Source organism: Pygocentrus nattereri, chromosome 19 (assembly GCF_015220715.1).
Source record: "Pygocentrus nattereri isolate fPygNat1 chromosome 19, fPygNat1.pri, whole genome shotgun sequence".
Lineage (NCBI taxonomy): Eukaryota > Metazoa > Chordata > Actinopteri > Characiformes > Serrasalmidae > Pygocentrus > Pygocentrus nattereri.
Genome location: NC_051229.1, coordinates 4,192,188 through 4,210,189, shown reverse-complemented (window position 1 = coordinate 4,210,189; position 18,002 = coordinate 4,192,188). Strand labels below are relative to the sequence as shown.

Here is an 18,002-nt window from a genome sequence, read left to right as displayed (position 1 = left end):
GAAATAATGCAGATTATTTTGCTTATTTAAAGAAATCAGGTTTGAAGCCAGTAAAATGATCTGCCAATGGAATAAGACACTTTCATGAGATAAAATTACTCAAAACAAGAAAGAAAATGACTTTAATAAGTTAAACAATCTTATAATGAAAAATATTAGATATATTGACAAGATATATATTGGGGGCAGTCGTGGGCTGGAGTTTAGGGAACCAGCCTCGTGACCGGAAGGTCGCCGGTTCGATCCCCAGAGCCGACAGTCCATGACTGAGGTGTCCTTGAGCAAGACACCTAACCCCCAACTGCTCCCCGGGCGCTGCGGATGGGGCTGCCCACCGCTCCAGTCAAGTGTGCTCACTGCCCCTTGTGTGTGTGTGCTCACTAGTGTGTATGTGGTGTTTCACTTCACGGATGGGTTAAATGTGGAGGTGGAATTTCCCCATTTGTGGGATTAAAAAAGTATCACTTAAGATTTTCCACATTTTTTGAAGTGTGTGGCAGGTTAAGTTGCTTTGGCAGGTTTTGGCTACAGCTGGAGTTGTTATATAACAGTGCTGAGGTGTGTTAAAGCAGTGGAGAACCAGAGAACGCCTAATGATTTCTGAGAATTAAAAAAATATTCATCTGTAAAAGAATTTCCTTTAGTTTTATTCAACAGAATCACGCCTGTGTTTAAACTCTGCAAGTGTAAGCACTACTATTGAGCTACAGATGGAAACAAGAGAGTTGAATTGGAAAATTGGAGTGGAAAATTGGCCAAAAAAATTTGCAAGTGTTTCCCTCCATGGTATCTAGGCAGATATAGTTAAGCGAGCTCTCCTACTGGTTGAGACTTCAGGAGCTGAAGAGTATTCCTAACATGTTACATTAACTATCAGCATAATTACAAAGAGACAATCACTCTAGGCTTTCTGGAAGTTCTAGACTGACTGAATATAAGGGGCAGCCTGATCTGTGGGTTGGTAGAAATGGAAAACAGCAGCAGCTCCACACCAGAGCTACTGAGAGTCACCATGAAACTGAAGGTCTAATCGTCTCTGCCCAATGAAAACCATGCATCTCCATTTTTTTGCGATTTTTACTTTTTTGCATTATTTGAGCGCTGTAGCTATCCTTTACACTGTGTGAAAATTTCATGCTGACTGGACTAATAGAAATGCTCCAAATTAGCTTCGAATTAAAACTTTTTCCATTCACTTACATTGAAAGTAAAGAATGTTTTAGCCTTCTCCTGTAAAGTTGCCGTTTTGGAGATACTTGTTTTTCATTGGACAGCAATGAAATAAACGCTATACCACAAGTTTTGAGTAAAACACATAAAATATCTCTTTTTCATCTAGAACTGAAAATTATTCATGTGATTTGCTGTTAGCTTAGCACTCACTACTACAACCCATCTTTGAAGAACTGCCAGGCAGTTATTTCCAGAACCGCAATACCAGGGTCAATCTCTCTGAATAGGACTTTTGGTATGTTTCAGTTATTGTTTCATTTTTATTATTCAATTTTTTTATTCATTTTAATACCACCAAGCTTTTGTTTTATAACTTTTATTTCTTTATTTATTTCATTAATTACATGTTTAATTTATCCTTATTCCATCTTATTTATTAAGTTACTATATTGTTGTAACTTTATTGGTTCATTGATTTTCTTATTCACTACTCTGATTATTAATGAAAATTTCCTGTTGTGGGACTAATAAAGGACTATCTTATTACACTTTTAACATTTGATATATTTTTGCCATTTTAACTTTATTTCCTGATTTCTGGATTGGCTTGGGTACACTGTAAATGGGGGTCTTCCTCAATGTACTCTAGTTTAGACAAAGGTTATTTGATTGATTGATTGATTGATTGAATTTATGGCCTAATGCTGGTTCTAATAGTGACAGTTCACCACTGAATAGTAGATTTTCATGCAATTTCAAAGTGCAGGAGTGTTAGCTTGCTAGAAGCCTGTTCTACTGAGCTGGGCGGTGTTGCTGTAATTCAGGAAAATTAGGCAGATTGGAAACAAGAGCCAATTTGTTCCCACATCCCACATACAAAATTTAAATGAATAACCCTCTCAATGGACATGTTTAAAGAATGTATTTGTAAATTATGGTGGACAATAATTATTTGGCCACCCACAAAAAAATCTGGCTCTCACAGACCTGTAATTTCTTCTTTAAGAAGCTCTTCTGTCCTCCAGTCATTACCTGTATTAATGGCACCTGTTTGACCTCGTTGTCTGTATAAAAGACACCTGTCCACAACCTCAAACAGTCAGACTCCAAACTCAACCATGGCCAAGACCAAAGAGCTGTCGAAGGACACCAGGAAGAAAATTGTAGACCTGCACCAGGCTGGGAAGAGTGAATCTGCAACAGGCAAGCAGGTTGGTGGGAATAAATCAACTGTGGGAGCAATTGTTAGAAAATGGAAGACGTACAAGGCCATTGATAATCTCCCTCGATCTGGGGCCCCACGCAAGATCTCATCCCGTGGGGTCAAAATGATCATGAGAACGGTGAGCAAAAATCCCAGAACTACACAGAGGGACCTGATGAATGACCTGCAGAGAGCTGGGACCAAAGGAACAAAGGCCACCCTCAGTAACACACGACGCCAAGAGGGACTCAAATCCTGCAGTGCCAGGCGTGCCCCCCTGTTTAAGCCAGTACACGTCCAGGCCCATCTGAAGTTTGCCAGAGAGCATATGGATGATCCAGAAGAGGACTGGGAGAATATCATGTGGTCAGATGAAACCAAAATAGAACTTTTTGGTAAAAACTCAACTCGTCATTTTTGGAGGAAGAAGAATACTGAGTTGCATCCCAAGAACACCAAACCTACTGTGAAGCCTGGGGGTGGAAACATCAGGCTTTGAGGCTGTTTTTCTGCAAACAGGACAGGACGACTGATCAGTGTTAAGGGAAGAATGAATGGGGCCATGTGTCATGAGATTTTAAACCAAAGCCTCCTTCCATCAGTGAGAGCATTGAACATGGAACGTGGCTAGGTCTTCCAGCATGACAATGATCCCAAACACACCGCTCGGGCGAAGGAGTGGCTCCATAACAAGCATTTCAAGGTCCTGGAGTGGCCTAGCCAGTCTCCAGACCTCAACCCCACAGAAAATTTGTGGAGAGAGTTGAAAGTCCGTGTTGCCCAGCGACAGCCCCAAAACATCACTGCTCTAGAGGAGATCTGCAGGAGGAATGGGCCAAAATACCAGCTACAGTGCAAACCTGGTGAAGACTTGCAGGAAACGTTTGACCTCTGTCATTGCCAACAAAGGTTATGTTACAGAGTATTGAGTTGAACTTTTGTTATTGACCAAATACTTATTTTCCACCATAATTTACAAATAAATTCTTTAAAAATGCAACAATGTGATTTCCTGCATTTTTTTTCTCATATTGTCTCTCATAGTTGAAGTGAACCTATGATGAAAATTACAGACCTCTCTCATCTTTCTAAGTAGGAGAACTTGCACAATCAGCAGCTGACAATACTTTTTTGCCCCACTGTGTATGTGTATATATATATATATATATTATATATCGCTGCTGCTGGAACAAAACCTCGTATCTCCATTTTTGTCATTTTTCAGGTTTTTTTTTTTTACATAATTTGAAAATACCCGTGGTCACATATAGTACATTATATTTCCAAAAGTATTCGCTCATCTGGCTTTACACACACACAAACTTGAGTGACATCCCATTCTTAATCCATAGGGTTTAATATGATGTTGGCCCCCCCTTTGCAGCTACAACAGCTTCAACTCTTCTGGGAAGGCTTTCCACAAGGGTTAGGAGTGTGTTTATGGGAATTTCTGGCCGTTCTTCCAGAAGCGCATTTGTGGGATCAGACACTGATGTTGGACGAGAAGGCCTGGCTCACAGTCTCCACTCTAACTCATCCCAAAGGTGTTCTATGGGGTTGAGGTCAGGACTCTGTGCAGGCCAGTCAAGTTCTTCCACACCAAACTGGCTCATCCACGTCTTTATGGACCTGCTTTGTGCACTGGTGGGCAGTCATGTTGGAACAGGAAGGGGCCGTCCCCAAACTGTTCCCACAAAGTTGGGAGCATGAAATTGTCCAAAATCTCTTGGTGCTGAAGCTTTAAGAGTTCCTTTCACTGGAACTAAGGGGCCGAGCCCAACACCTGAAAAACAACCCCACACCATGATCCCCCCTCCACCAAACTGTACACTCGGCACAATGCAGTCAGAAGAGTACCGTCTCCTGGCAACCACCAAACCCAGACTCTAGAGTCCAGTGGCGGCGCTTTACACCACTGCATTCCACGCTTTGCATTGCGCTTGGTGATGTAAGGCTTGGATGCAGCTGCTCGGCCATGGAAACCCATTCCATGAAGCTCTCTACGCTGTTCTTGAGCTGATCTGAAGGCCACATGAAGTTTGGAGGTCTGTATTGATTGACTCTGCAGAAAGTCGGTGACCTCTGCGCACTATGCCCCTCATCATCCGCTGACCCCGCCCTGTCATTTTACGTGGCCGACCACTTCGTGGCTGAGTTGCTGTCATTCCCAGTCGCTTCCACTTTGTTATAATCCCACTGACAGTTGACTGTGGAATATTTAGTAGTGAGGAAATTTCACGACTGGACTTGCTGCACAGGTGGCGTCTGATCACGGTACCACGCTGGAATTCACTGAGCTCCTGAGAGCGACCCATTCTTTCACTAATGTCTGTAGAAGCAGTCTGCAGGCCTAGAGGCTCGGCTTTATACACCTGTGGCCATGGAAGTGACTGGAACACCTGAATTCAATGATTTGGATGGGTGAGTGAAGACATTTGGCATATAGTGTACATTGTATGTAAATTTTATGATGAATAGACTAAAAGAAATGGCCCAAAATGACTTGGGGAAAAAGTCTGGTTCCACTGACTTGTTTTAAAAGTAGAGTGTGTTTTTCCTTCCCCTGTAAAGTTACCATTTCGGAAATGCAAGGTTTTCTTCCAACAACAGCGATACGCTCCATGAACAGGCTAATTCATTGCGTCAACAATGGTGTGATTAGTGACTGCCCTCTAAACCCACAGCATGACCAGGTGACGTGTATAACAAATCCAGCCTACGTTCTTAGCGAACAGAACATGTTCCTAGACTAATTATACTGTCTCGATTGTGGGCTCCTGCTTCTGCTCCGATGTCTCAATGTGTTTTTCCTGTAATCCCATGACAGACGAGCTGTGCCAGTCAGAAACTCCCACTCCAAACAATTAGGACAAACAGTCATGGAGACTAAAGATAATACTGCACCTGGTTCTCAACCATGACCTAAACCACAGTGAGATAAGATGGTCAGCTAGATAGGTCCGAGTGCAGAGCTCACTCAGTGGTAATTTTGTATGTGGGATAGATTGGGTGTAGTTTTTGCTGTGAAATTGAATGTTTTAGCGTGGAAACAAATTGGTTCTTGTTTCCAATCTGCCCAACACCATCCAGCTCAGTAGAACAGGCTTCTAGCAAGCTAACACTCCCGCACTTTGAAATTGCATGAAAATCTACTATTCAGTGGTGAACTGTCACTATTAGAACCAGCATTAGGCCATAAATTCAATCAATCAATCAAATAACCTTTGTCTAAACTAGAGTACATTGAGGAAGACCCCCATTTAAAGTGTACCCAAGCCAATCCAGAAATCAGGGAACAAAAAGTTGGAAAAAATACATTAAATGTTAAAAAATTTATAATAATTATAGAAGTAAATAAAAAAAATATGAAAATGAATGAAAAATGTAATAAAAAAGAAACAATAACTAAACAAACCAAAAATCATATTTAAAAGTTAACTTAAATCAAGTTAACTAAATTCAAGCCATAAACATCAAAACATGAATAAAAACACCTCCATGACAGCTCTACCCAAGTGACCGAGCAGGGAACAAGCGCCTCTACCCAAGTGACCGAGCAGGGAACAAGCGCCTCTACCCAAGTGACCGAGCAGGGAACAAGCGCCTCTACCCAAGTGACCGAGCAGGGAACAAGCGCCTCTACCCAAGTGACCGAGCAAGGAACAAGCGCCTCTACCCAAGTGACCGAGCAAGGAACAAGCGCCTCTACCCAAGTGACCGAGCAAGGAACAAGCGCCTCTACCCAAGTGACCGAGCAAGGAACAAGCGCCTCTACCCAAGTGACCGAGCAAGGAACAAGCGCCTCTACCCAAGTGACCGAGCAGGGAACAAGCGCCTCTACCCAAGTGACCGAGCAGGGAACAAGCGCCTCTACCCAAGTGACCGAGCAGGGAACAAGCGCCTCAACCCAAGTGACCGAGCAGGGAACAAGCGCCTCTACCCAAGTGACCGAGCAAGGAACAAGCGCTCTACCCAAGTGACCGAGCAAGGAACAAGCGCCTCTACCCAAGTGACCGAGCAGGGAACAAGCGCCTCTACCCAAGTGACCGAGCAGGGAACAAGCGCCTCTACCCAAGTGACCGAGCAGGGAACAAGCGCCTCTACCCAAGTGACCGAGCAAGGAACAAGCGCCTCTACCCAAGTGACCGAGCAAGGAACAAGCGCCTCTACCCAAGTGACCGAGCAAGGAACAAGCGCCTCTACCCAAGTGACCGAGCAGGGAACAAGCGCCTCTACCCAAGTGACCGAGCAGGGAACAAGCGCCTCTACCCAAGTGACCGAGCAGGGAACAAGCGCCTCTACCCAAGTGACCGAGCAGGGAACAAGCGCCTCAACCCAAGTGACCGAGCAGGGAACAAGCGCCTCTACCCAAGTGACCGAGCAAGGAACAAGCGCTCTACCCAAGTGACCGAGCAAGGAACAAGCGCCTCTACCCAAGTGACCGAGCAGGGAACAAGCGCCTCTACCCAAGTGACCGAGCAAGGAACAAGCGCCTCTACCCAAGTGACCGAGCAAGGAACAAGCGCCTCTACCCAAGTGACCGAGCAGGGAACAAGCGCCTCTACCCAAGTGACCGAGCAGGGAACAAGCGCCTCTACCTAAGTGACCGAGCAAGGAACAAGCGCCTCTACCCAAGTGACCGAGCAAGGAACAAGCGCCTCTACCCAAGTGACCGAGCAAGGAACAAGCGCCTCTACCCAAGTGACCGAGCAGGGAACAAGCGCCTCTACCCAAGTGACCGAGCAGGGAACAAACATCTCTACCCAAGTGACCGAGCAAGGAACAAGCGCCTCTACCCAAGTGTTTTGTTTTGTTCCAGACGGTCTGTAAAGCTTCTCCTACAGCTGTCAGAGTCGTTGTTTAGCCACAGCATCTCAGTGGAGTGATACAGTGTTTGTGAATAAACCGTGATGTTATGGTGAAGAAACAGCACGGTTAGAAAGCCTCTCAACCAATCAGCTTGCGTGGCTGGAACTGTTGTATAAATTTCAACATTGTGAAAATGTTGTGGGCACCAAAACAACAGGTTGTCACAATGTAACAGCGTTTGCTGGGAAGCTGTTGTGAAATAGATTGAATTCATGAGCTCCTCCTCAGAAGCTCCTACTTAGGAGATCAGAGGTCGTGTTGTGTTTTCACAGTTTTGTTTGGAAACAACATTTTTGTGCCTTCTGTTTTTCTTCTACTGCCGAAGAGAGGAGAAATTTTGTAATAATGGACCAAAGTGATTAACAGATGCTCAGTGTTTTTAATCCAGTCAGAAACTGTAAATCAGACAGCATGACGCTCGTGTCCTGGTCATTCTGCATGTGGACGAGAGGACAAAGACTTGCAGTGTTCCTGTGTCACTGCCAGAGAACTGGAATACTCTGAAAGTCAGGGATTTTTAGAAAGACCTGAATTTCCTGCTAGTAATGAGTGATTTTGAGACTGTGGTGGCATTCATGCGCACTCTTAGTGTAATTACGATATTTCTGAAAGGACCTGAAAACACATTTACATACAGGATAATAATCTGTTAATAATCCGGCTAATAGCTCAACCAGAATAGTTAGTCCGACTGAGCCCATTCAGAATAAAATTTCTGTCTGATTGAAGAAGGTGGGTAATCCTGTAAATAAGCCAATAAACAGAAGAATAATTACAGTGAAAATGCCTGTATCCGATTACATTCCCTATCGGAAAGTTTTAGTCCGTTCTGCATGTGCGTCGTAGCGAACGTTTATACCGTTCAACACGGCAGATTTAATAAATTAAAAAAAAAAAGCTCACAACAGTCTCAAAATTAGGAATATTAGACATAAAGACTAGATTTAACATCATTTCACTAGATACCTTTTTTCTCAGTGCATAGCTACTGTTCACAAATTATGTTGCTTGGTAGTTTATTGCAATTGATATTGATTATAGATTAATTTATAAATGGAATTCTAAAAACTGATAGTTCCAGTCTGATTGGCTAATTGACTGAGCTGTGTTCAAAGCCACTTTAAAAGACTTACATACACCTAAACTCTCAGAAATAAAGTCAAGGAGTGTTTAAGTCTGCTTTTGAAATGAGCACATAAACGGTAACTTTACAGGAGAAGGAAAAAACCTACTTTACTTTTAATGTAAGTCAATGGAACCAGACATTTTTCCATGTCATTTTGGGCTGTTTATTTTGGTACATTCATTATGAAATTTACACACTATATAAAGAGCAGTGCGTTCTTTCAGATTCTGTCAAAAACTGAAAAATGAAAAATATTTAAATCTTAAAGTCAGAAGAACAAAAACAGCCTGGTCAAGGGTATTGGCCCTTTAAATCTCATTATAATATTACTACAGTTTAGAGCTCTGCCGAAGGCCGGGCCAGTCTAGCATGCTGTTATTATGCACTGGTAATTATCTCATGCGGCCTAATTGGCAGGATGAGAAAACCGTGCCGCTGCTCCTCAGCAGTGCTGCTGGACACTGAGGACAAACCCTGCATCACAGCCTCTCACGCCTCGGTCCAGTGAGCGCTGAACAAAACGACCTCTACGCTTCATTAGCTCATTCATTCCCTCGTAGGTGATGTGGTTTGAGCAGAAAAGCTTCTTACCTTCAGGAGAAGGCGGCTCAAACAAGCACGCAGCTGCAGCAGAAGTGGGACGAGTTTTCACAGAAACCTGCCGGAAGGAAATAATAAAACTCATTATGCGCTTGAGCTGTTCGGGTGTCGAGGTCCAGCTTGACTCTTTTTCCATTAAAGGGCCCATATCATGGAAAACAGAGACTGAAAAAAACAGCGCCTTCCGAATTCACTGTTTTTGTGATGTCACAAAATCCAACACATTTATATATGTCTTTTTACACAGTCTACATTTTAGCTCCGCCCACTTACATTTAAGTCACTGAAGTTATAGGAAGGGTTTTCAGCCTGGACTGCTTTTGAATGAGGCAACCAATCAGAACACAGCTCATTTATATGTATATACACATACATATATATATATATATAAATATATATATATATATATATATATATATATAATATATACACACACACACACACACACACACACACACACAGTCGTTGACACACTAGACGTTGAATCTCAGCTCCAAAGTGTGCAACATAGCACGAAAGCCCTGGTTACATGGACTTACTGTCATTTAGATTTAGACTTAGACTGACTGTCATTCAAATTTACACCGTAAGTGCGCATTTGTACGAAATTACGTTGGATTGGCTCAGAGTAGATCGGGGAGAGAAAAGAAGGAAAAATTTTAAAAGCAGCGCATTTGGTTTTGTGGTACGTAAAATCTGCAACAAGAGACTGTCAAATTAAAAGTTGCGAAAATGAATTCATTTCTCTTTTGAATTTTTCCGTTCCACCTTAAATTATGACCGAGGCGCCGAATGTAACTGCTGCACCATTTGAGGTGTATAGATTTTTTAAAATTGTCGATTTGAAAACTTGACTCGTCTTTGACTCATGACGATACCCAGCCCAGCGTATTTAAACGTGCGATTTAACTGTTCTTGTTAAGTTTAGGCTCCAATAATAAAGCAGTAGCTGGCTCGCTAACATGGGAGCCCTTTGGTTACATATAATGTCATGTATTTTAAAAACTTTGCTATCTTACTAAAATAAGAAGCATTATTTATCATTTTATTTATCGCTCAAGACGCAGTTTAGTTGGGGGAGTTTGTGAGGACGTTTCTAATGTCCACATTAACGGTGGTTTTAGGGCAGTGTTGGGAGCATTTACTCAGAAAAGGGACCTACTAATAATTACTATTGACTTCTCTCTGACTGTCAAGGAATCACGTCGTACTTCCTAGAAAACTAATCTCTCTACTCATTATTTGCATGGCTAGCTGATTAGCTCACTGAAGCTATCTTGCTATTTGTTTACATAATCTGCTCCCGACTGTCCTCAGGGCTCCACCTCTCCTGCAGGTGGCCACCTGTACGATGCAGGTGTGACACCAGGACTTCTTAAACTCCTCGAGACCACCGATGGTTCCAAAACACACTGTCATGTTTCATAAGCTCCATTCAGAAGCTGGGCGTCGTGTGCTTTATCATTAGCTACTAGCTAGACGAGACTGTTGTCTGTGTTGCTATGGTGACCAGCCTCGTGACTTTTAGCGTTGGTCAGTTTCTCGTTGCAGATTAAGCGCATCAGGAGTGATTATAAACATAAATAAGTCCATTCGTCTCCAAATTATCGACGTCTGTCTTAAATCTCTCTCTTTGCTGTTTCGTAGCTACTAGCTAGACGAGACTGTTGTCTGTGTTGCTGTGGTGACCAGCCGTCTGCGCTGATCTTCAGGGTTAAAGGGTGAATCAGCAGTTCTACATTAACTCCAGCGTTTAAGACCATTTACTATTAAACTGAGTTGAAGGATCAGCAGAGCTTTATTTTACTGTAGAGGAGGATGATTTTATTATTACCTACTGATCTGATTCAGCTGTGGAGCCGCAACAGGGCAGGAAAAGAGCCGCAAGTTTCCGAGCTCTGCACTACATCATTCATTTTTCCCCATTTTCCAACCTCTTTTTCTTAGAATTAATGTATAACACAGGTGTGACAGCAGGGATTCTTAAAACTCCTCGGGACCACCGGTGGTTCCAAAACGCACTTGGTCATGTTCCTCATAACGTTCATACTCCATAAGCTCCATTCAGAAGCTGGGCGTCATGTGAGGCTGTAGCTCTTCTCTCCAGTCTAATAGACGGTGATGTCATTTTAAACCCTTATAATAAAAGAAGCTGAACTTTGTTTTTCTACTGAAAGTCGACCCGTTTTTCCCCAAATCTGGGCTCTAAACTATAAACAGACGGCGTCTCTTCAGTGATCTGCTCTGGAAACATCACTTTTAGAAAACAACACAAAGAGCGTCGGAGATTTTTGGTCTTTCAGCAGTGAATTGTGAGCATGTAGTGACGTGTTTATGATAATAAAAAACACATGGTCTGTTCATTTGAGGGGCTTTTAGAAAAAAATAAAATAAAATGCAGTTACTGAATAATTTCCCTTACGATTTAGTCACATAAATTCAGATGGACAGACCCTGGAGAATAAGGAGTTATAAAAAGGGAGGGGTGGATTTTTTAAGGAATCCCAGTAAGTGAATAAGTAAACTCTACTAAAAAAGGTGGTTAAACTATTAAAAGGGGGCGAACACCATTTTACAAGCAGCGTACAAGCCCATCATTATGACTGTGCGTGTGGCTCATGTGCTCAGCAGAGAGGCTGACGATAAAGAGCATAATTATGGCCCTTTAGCGCCGGACGTCTTTACAGACAGAGCTGATGGTCACAAACAGATGGTGACGAGCATGAAAGGTTCATTATGGGAAGTTCCTGCAAGCAGAGCCTGAAAAACAGACTACAGAGAGCAGAGGAACAGAGCTGATCTATAGGGCTGAACAAATGTACCGTCCTCTAATAGCATCGCAACGTTGGCAGCAGTGAAGGCTGAAATATGTAAATGAGCCCTTTTTAAACCGTGTGCTGTAAGCATCCCGACCAATCACAGCTCCAGGTGAGTTTCTGTGGGTTTCATACAGGCGAATATTTAACTATCATTTTAATGATCCAGTCTATTTTAAAGGGCCCATACTCTACATTTGTCCTTTCAACAAAAGTTGGTCCACCTTGGGAGGCACAACATGTGTCCATTTTACCATCTTGGCTGTAAATGTGCCTCGGTATGTGTTAATGCACTAGCATAGAATAAAAACTATAAACAAAAACGCAGATTTACTTTGCTCTGCTTTAAGCTTCAGCTCAGCTATAGCCGTTTTTCTCACATCTCCAGCAGGAACCTTGTAAAATGTCTCTCAATGTTCAGCTCCTCATTCGCCAGCTTCTTGTTTGAATTTGCCCGTTCTACCTTAAATGGTGTCTGAATGTAACTGCTGCACCTTTTAAGGTGGAATGGGAAAATTGGACCGAGGAGCTGGCGAATCAGCCTCGTGACTTTTTAGCGTTGGTCAGTTTCTCGTTGCAGATTAACCACATCAGGAAACCATCTGGAGTGATTATAAACATAAATAAGTCCATTCGTCGCCAAATTATCGATGTTCGTCTTAAATCTCTCCCTTTGCCGTTTCGTAGCTACTAGCTAGACGAGACTGTTGTCTGTGTTGCTATGGTGACCAGCCGTCTGCGCTGATCTTCAGGGTTAAAGGGTGAATCAGCAGTTCTACATTAACTCCAGCGTTTTACTGTTAAACTGTGTTGAAGGATCAGCAGAGCTTTATTTTACTGTAGAGGAGGATTATTTTATTATTACCTACTGATCTGATTCAGCTGTGGAGCCACAACAGGGCAGGAAAAGAGCCTCATGTTTCCAAGCCCTGCACTACATCATTCACTTTTCCCCATTTTCCAACCTCTTTTTATCCCTTAGAATTAAACGGGCTGTTCAGTGCACCTTTAAGACTGATATATACAAATGAGCTCTCAAGATAACCGTCTCGAAAAGTTATCCTGTACTCCTGAGAGAAGTTATCTTGAGATAAATAAATTATTGTGATCAAGATCAACAAGTTGTTATCTTGAGAACACAATAATCACAAGATAAATAACTTCTCAAGATAACAATCCAGAAAATTGTAGCGACAGCTCCAGACTTCTGTACGTGTCGGCCCTGGTGAGGCGATGCAGCCACACTTTAACGGTGAATTTCATCAACTTATCAAAATGTATACATAACTCAGTGGTCGAGATGTAAACGGAGTCTTTCAGAGCGGTTTGATGTGAAACGCTCTGCTCTAGAACTGATCTCAGTGGTGGTGATGGGAACCAGACGTCCACCTCTAAAAGCTCCTCGCAGAAAATTCCTACAGGAACTCACCGAATTCACCGCCTGACGTCGGAGACGTTTTGCGACTGTTTTGAGAAAGTTTGTTTTTTTTTCTGCGGCCCATTCACGGTGGAGGGATGCATGCAAGGCGTTGTGAGGCAAAACAGTCCTCAAACTAAACTCATCACTCACAAAACTCATAATTTCCTACAAAACTCAGACTAGTGTAGGTTCTCTGGTGGTTCTGGATGGTAAATAAAGTGTCTGTATCTGTGTTGTAGTCATGGCGACGCCTGGTTCCCATCACCACCACTGTAAAGACGTCTGAACCATTTCACACCAAACCCTCTCAGAATCTCTCTGATGACATCTCACACACTCAAATACACAGAAAAATCAGTGGAATTCTCCTTTAATCAACACAAAAGGGATGAGATAAGAAACAAAAGATCTGGAAACAACCAAGACTTCCAAAGACTCAACTCCAACTGCTTTAATGAGGAAATGACTACACCCCTGAAACCAGGCACTTTCACCCAGCTCTCTAAACGGATGCGTGCGCTTCTTCCCTGCTTTACTAAAGAAACCACAATAAATGAAGGGGAAATGTCTAAGTGCATTGATTGGGACTCATTCCTATCTATTGACAGCATAAAAAGAGTAGAAAATTGAAGGGAAAACAGCCAAAAAAGTAGAATTCTTAACATTTAAATACATCTTTTTACAAACAAAGCAAGAACTGAACTGCAAGAAATGTAATGAGCCAAACAGCCGTCCTCAAACCTTAACAGAGATATAAATTAAGAGGAAATCTAACTCCGAATCCTATAAAAACAAGCAACAGAGAATATAAGGCTACAGCTTCCTAAAAAACTCCTATCTTTACAGTAGATTACACAGTGAAAGCTGCTCCAAACTAGCAAATATCATATTCATCCATGAGATTCGTGTATTGCAGAGCACGCTGAACAGTCCTAAAAAAAGTCAGCAGGAGAGCCGCGTCCATGCCAACAGACGTCTGAGCAGTTTTAAAGGGACACTTCACCCAAAACGCTATTATTTTCCACTCATTTTCAGCGACGTTAGCGCTGTTGGATGAAATATTACTTCTGTATTTTGTTGTGCAGAGCTGTGATTAAAAAAGCATGGACGTCCACAACCACCATCTGACTAATCGAGACCCAGAAAGGCTTCCAAAACGCAGACAGAGCACCGGTCAGCTGTGTCCAGCACTGAAGGGGAAGGAGAAAAAAGAAAAAAAAGAAAGAAAAAAAAAAAAGAAACAAACATTTGAACACAGCATGAGGAAGGTTCATGTTTCTCTGTGGGGTTTCCATCTGTGACCCGGGCTGAGGACATCGCCGCTCATAGTGAGAGCATTTCGGAACACTTTTGAGAGCCCAGGACCAGGGAAAGGTGGGCGGGTCCGGCACGATTTCCCCAAATTGTTCTAAAACTAAAAGGACCTGGCACAGTTAATTAAGTACCATAGATATTAAAAATGCAAAGGTTCGTCAAAAGGTGCACTTGGTTTAACAATAAAAGGTGCCAGAAGGTTTCTCTGGAGCGAGGGACGGTTCTTTAAAGAACCACTGGTAACACTATTTGAATACTGGTACATAGCACTGATATAACCAGGCCATCAAGACATTCACACGCACTCAAATACGAAGACAGATTATGTTCAGAAATACAGCAATGCTGTAATAAATAAGTTATAAATGTATAGCATATCGCTGCTGTCGGATCAAAACCTCATATCTCCAAAACGGTAACTACAGGAGAAGGTAAAAACAGACTTTTCTTTTAATGGAAGTCAATGGAACCAGATGTTTTTCCCCAGTAATTTTAGGTCATTTCTTTTGGTCCAATCGTGACTGAATTTATACACAATATATAGGACTATGGATGTTTTCAATTTATGTCAAAAACTGAAAAATGACAAATGGAGATATGAGGTTCTGCTCCGACAGCAGCGATATAATAATACAACAATATATACACATCGCTGCTGCTGGAAAAAGCCTCGTACCTCCAAAACGGTCACTTTACAGGAGAAGGAAAAAACCTAATTTACTTTTAATGGAAGTCAATGGAACCAGAATTTTTTCGAAGTAATTTTGGGCCGTTTCTTTTGGTCCGTTCACCACGAAATGTGCAGCCAATGTAAACGGCAAGAGTCACTTTCAAATGACGTCAAAACTGATAAATGACAAAAATGGAGATATGAGGTTGATATGATGTTACAATTACTGCTAATTATGACAGACGTTGTAATGTTGGATGCTACGACAGCTTATGTCGCATGCTCTAATTAGCCATCGCATCAAACATCACAGCATCTCTCACGACCGTTACATTACTGAACATAATCTGCTGTGACACGTTTATGGGCTGGTTATGTCGTCGTTATGTAGCAGGGCTCAATTAAAGAGTTACCCAACCATTTTGTCTGAGACGCAGAAGTTTAAAGGGCCCATATTCTGTACTTTTCTTTTATTCTTCTGTTATCTCTGAAGTCCACCAACTTCTGCATAGTATTACGTACCAAAACGAGTCATATGATGATCATTTTCTAGCCTTGGTTTATCTCCTACAATTAAACAGATTGTTCTGTTACTGTGCCTTTAAGACTGACATGTAAATGAGCTCTGTTTTGATTGGCTGCCTTGTATTGGGCCTCATTCAAAGAGCAGTCCAGGCTGAAACACTCCTTATAACTTCATGTGAATGGGTGGAGCTAAACTGCTGTAGGCTATTTTGGTTTTTGTGACATCAAAAACATGCAGCTTAACTTGCATTGACTGATTGTATATAATGGGGAGTGAATGTGTTTTGAAGCTTTTAACTAAAAAAAAAAAAAAATTCAATAAAAAAACAAAAATTAGTGCAGAAATTGTGGTTTTCATCCACATTACGCAAACTAACAACTGAAGTAAAACTGAAGGTTTCTAAATGTTTAATTGGTTGATGCCGTTGATTGGTGGAGAACCTTAACGCTATGTCGGGTTTAAAGTTAAGCACATCTCATTTACAATAAAGAGACACTCAAAGGTTCTTCAGAGAACCAAAAGTGTTTTTTTCTTTCACGGCGGTCTTCAAATCTGGACCTTGAATCCAGTTTCCGGTTCTGGTTTTAGCGATTTATGGTGATCACAAATAATGTAACTAACCGGTCATCTAATATCGTTCCTCCCGGTGATGCGAGGTCTGGATTTGAAGAAGTCCTTCGCTCCAAATGACCCTTTGGACACCTTGTTGCGAGTCGGTGGGCGATATGGCAAAAATACAGCAACACTACGAGACGTTTCTACAATACATGACATCCATCAGCATATTTAATCTTTTACTTTGATACAAAAATACCATCAGAAAATATATGTACAACATTTTCATTAAATTTTTATATTTCCTGCACTAAATCCAGTTAAACAGGACTAGTCAGCTCTCCATGAAACGAAGCATGCAGTGGGGCAGTGTCCTCTGGGCACTGACGACATCCACGATATGCTCAGTAAAGCATATCTTGTAACAATTTATCACGAAACCATAAACCTTTGTCATATTGCCCACCTCATGTTGCAGCCTCCTCGGGGTCAGAGGCTCAGAGATGCAAAGCGAGGAAGAATAACAGCTCTTTGATTTTCTCATTTCTTTTTCGGACGTTTCTGAGGACTCGTTTGACTTGCGAGACCTCTGTGAGCTTCACTTTTAAAAATAAAGGTGTGAAGGTGTCCGAGGGCTCTCAGGAGGGACACCACATCAAAACCACATTTGGTTCCCTGGCAGATGCACCACTTTAAGAGTTGAAGAACCTCTACACTGATAAAACCTTTATTTTTAAGAGAGGAGCCTGAAAAGCAGCTTCGCTACTTGTGTTTTGCATTTTTACGGCATCGGTGATCAACAACTGTGTGCAGGTTCCTTTTGTTTTAGAAAGTTTAAAAGATCCGGTCGGAGCTGGATCAACATTTCTGACTGTTTCAAACTACTGACACGATTTAATGTGTGCTTAAAGTGATAAAGCCCCCCCACCCCCCACCCAAAAAAACCAAACAAAACAAAAAAAAAAAGTTGAAGCTCCAGGTCCGGGTGGTCTACATCAGGCTGGTGGTTTGGGATGCTGTGAATGCGGCTGTACAGGTCACTCCATGATGGCTCTGTAGATGGCTGGTTCGATATAGTCCTCCCTGTAGCGGGAGTTGATGACCCGCTGTCTTTTAGAGTCCTTTTTGACCTCCTTCTCTACAAAGACCCCTTTGAAGCGCATGTCAGACGCCACAGACTAGGAGAAAAAGAGAAGGCAACCCACGTCAGAGCTAAACGCCGGTTGATGTTATCTGTCTCGCTGCGAAATGCGAGAAAGCCATGCTCACCAGTCGTGCCCTGACACGTTTGGGCAGCTCCTCGTCCAGGCAGTACACGTCTTCTCTTTTTGCCGTCAGCTGTGACTCGTCCTCGAACTCCACCTGCATCAAAAACACAGACGTAGATGTGGTTCATGACAACGCAGTGAGAGAAAACAAGCTGCTTTATCTGATTTCGCTGAACAGAAGTAAATGGAAGCAACAAGAAGGAGAAATATTTAACCGAAAGCCTCAACAACTAAACAAGAGAGACTCTCTTTCAGTTCTGCAGAGATTATTCAGTCTCAGAAGCTGGTCAGATCTTCTGAACTAATCAAACCCATTCAGTGGTGCTGAGGCCTGGACTCTGGGGTGGTCAGTCCATCGTCCAGCTTCTTTGTTTGGTGCGTCCGTCTCCTTTTCTCAGTGAGGTTCTTCTTGATCAGCTACACGTCCTTTCAGACCCACAGCGCTGAGTGGTCTTCTCCCA

The 18,002-nt window shown here is 42.4% G+C and overlaps 1 protein-coding gene across 4 annotated transcripts in view; it reads right to left on the bottom strand.

Moving 5' to 3' along the window:
- The window catches only part of kdm4ab (lysine (K)-specific demethylase 4A, genome duplicate b), a 129,863-nt gene that overhangs the window by 78,129 nt on the left and 33,732 nt on the right, over nt 1–18,002 (bottom strand). For 2 of the 4 annotated variants that reach the window (XM_037530929.1, XM_037530927.1), the window contains exon 21: nt 8,964–9,030. In XM_037530929.1, coding sequence (XP_037386826.1) covers nt 8,964–9,030 — 67 coding nt within the window. Of the gene's footprint in view, nt 1–4,733; nt 4,777–8,963; nt 9,031–16,473; nt 17,452–17,542; nt 17,636–18,002 lie in introns of those variants that run through there. The other 2 variants (XM_037530928.1, XM_017722631.2) reach the window with 2 other exon arrangements.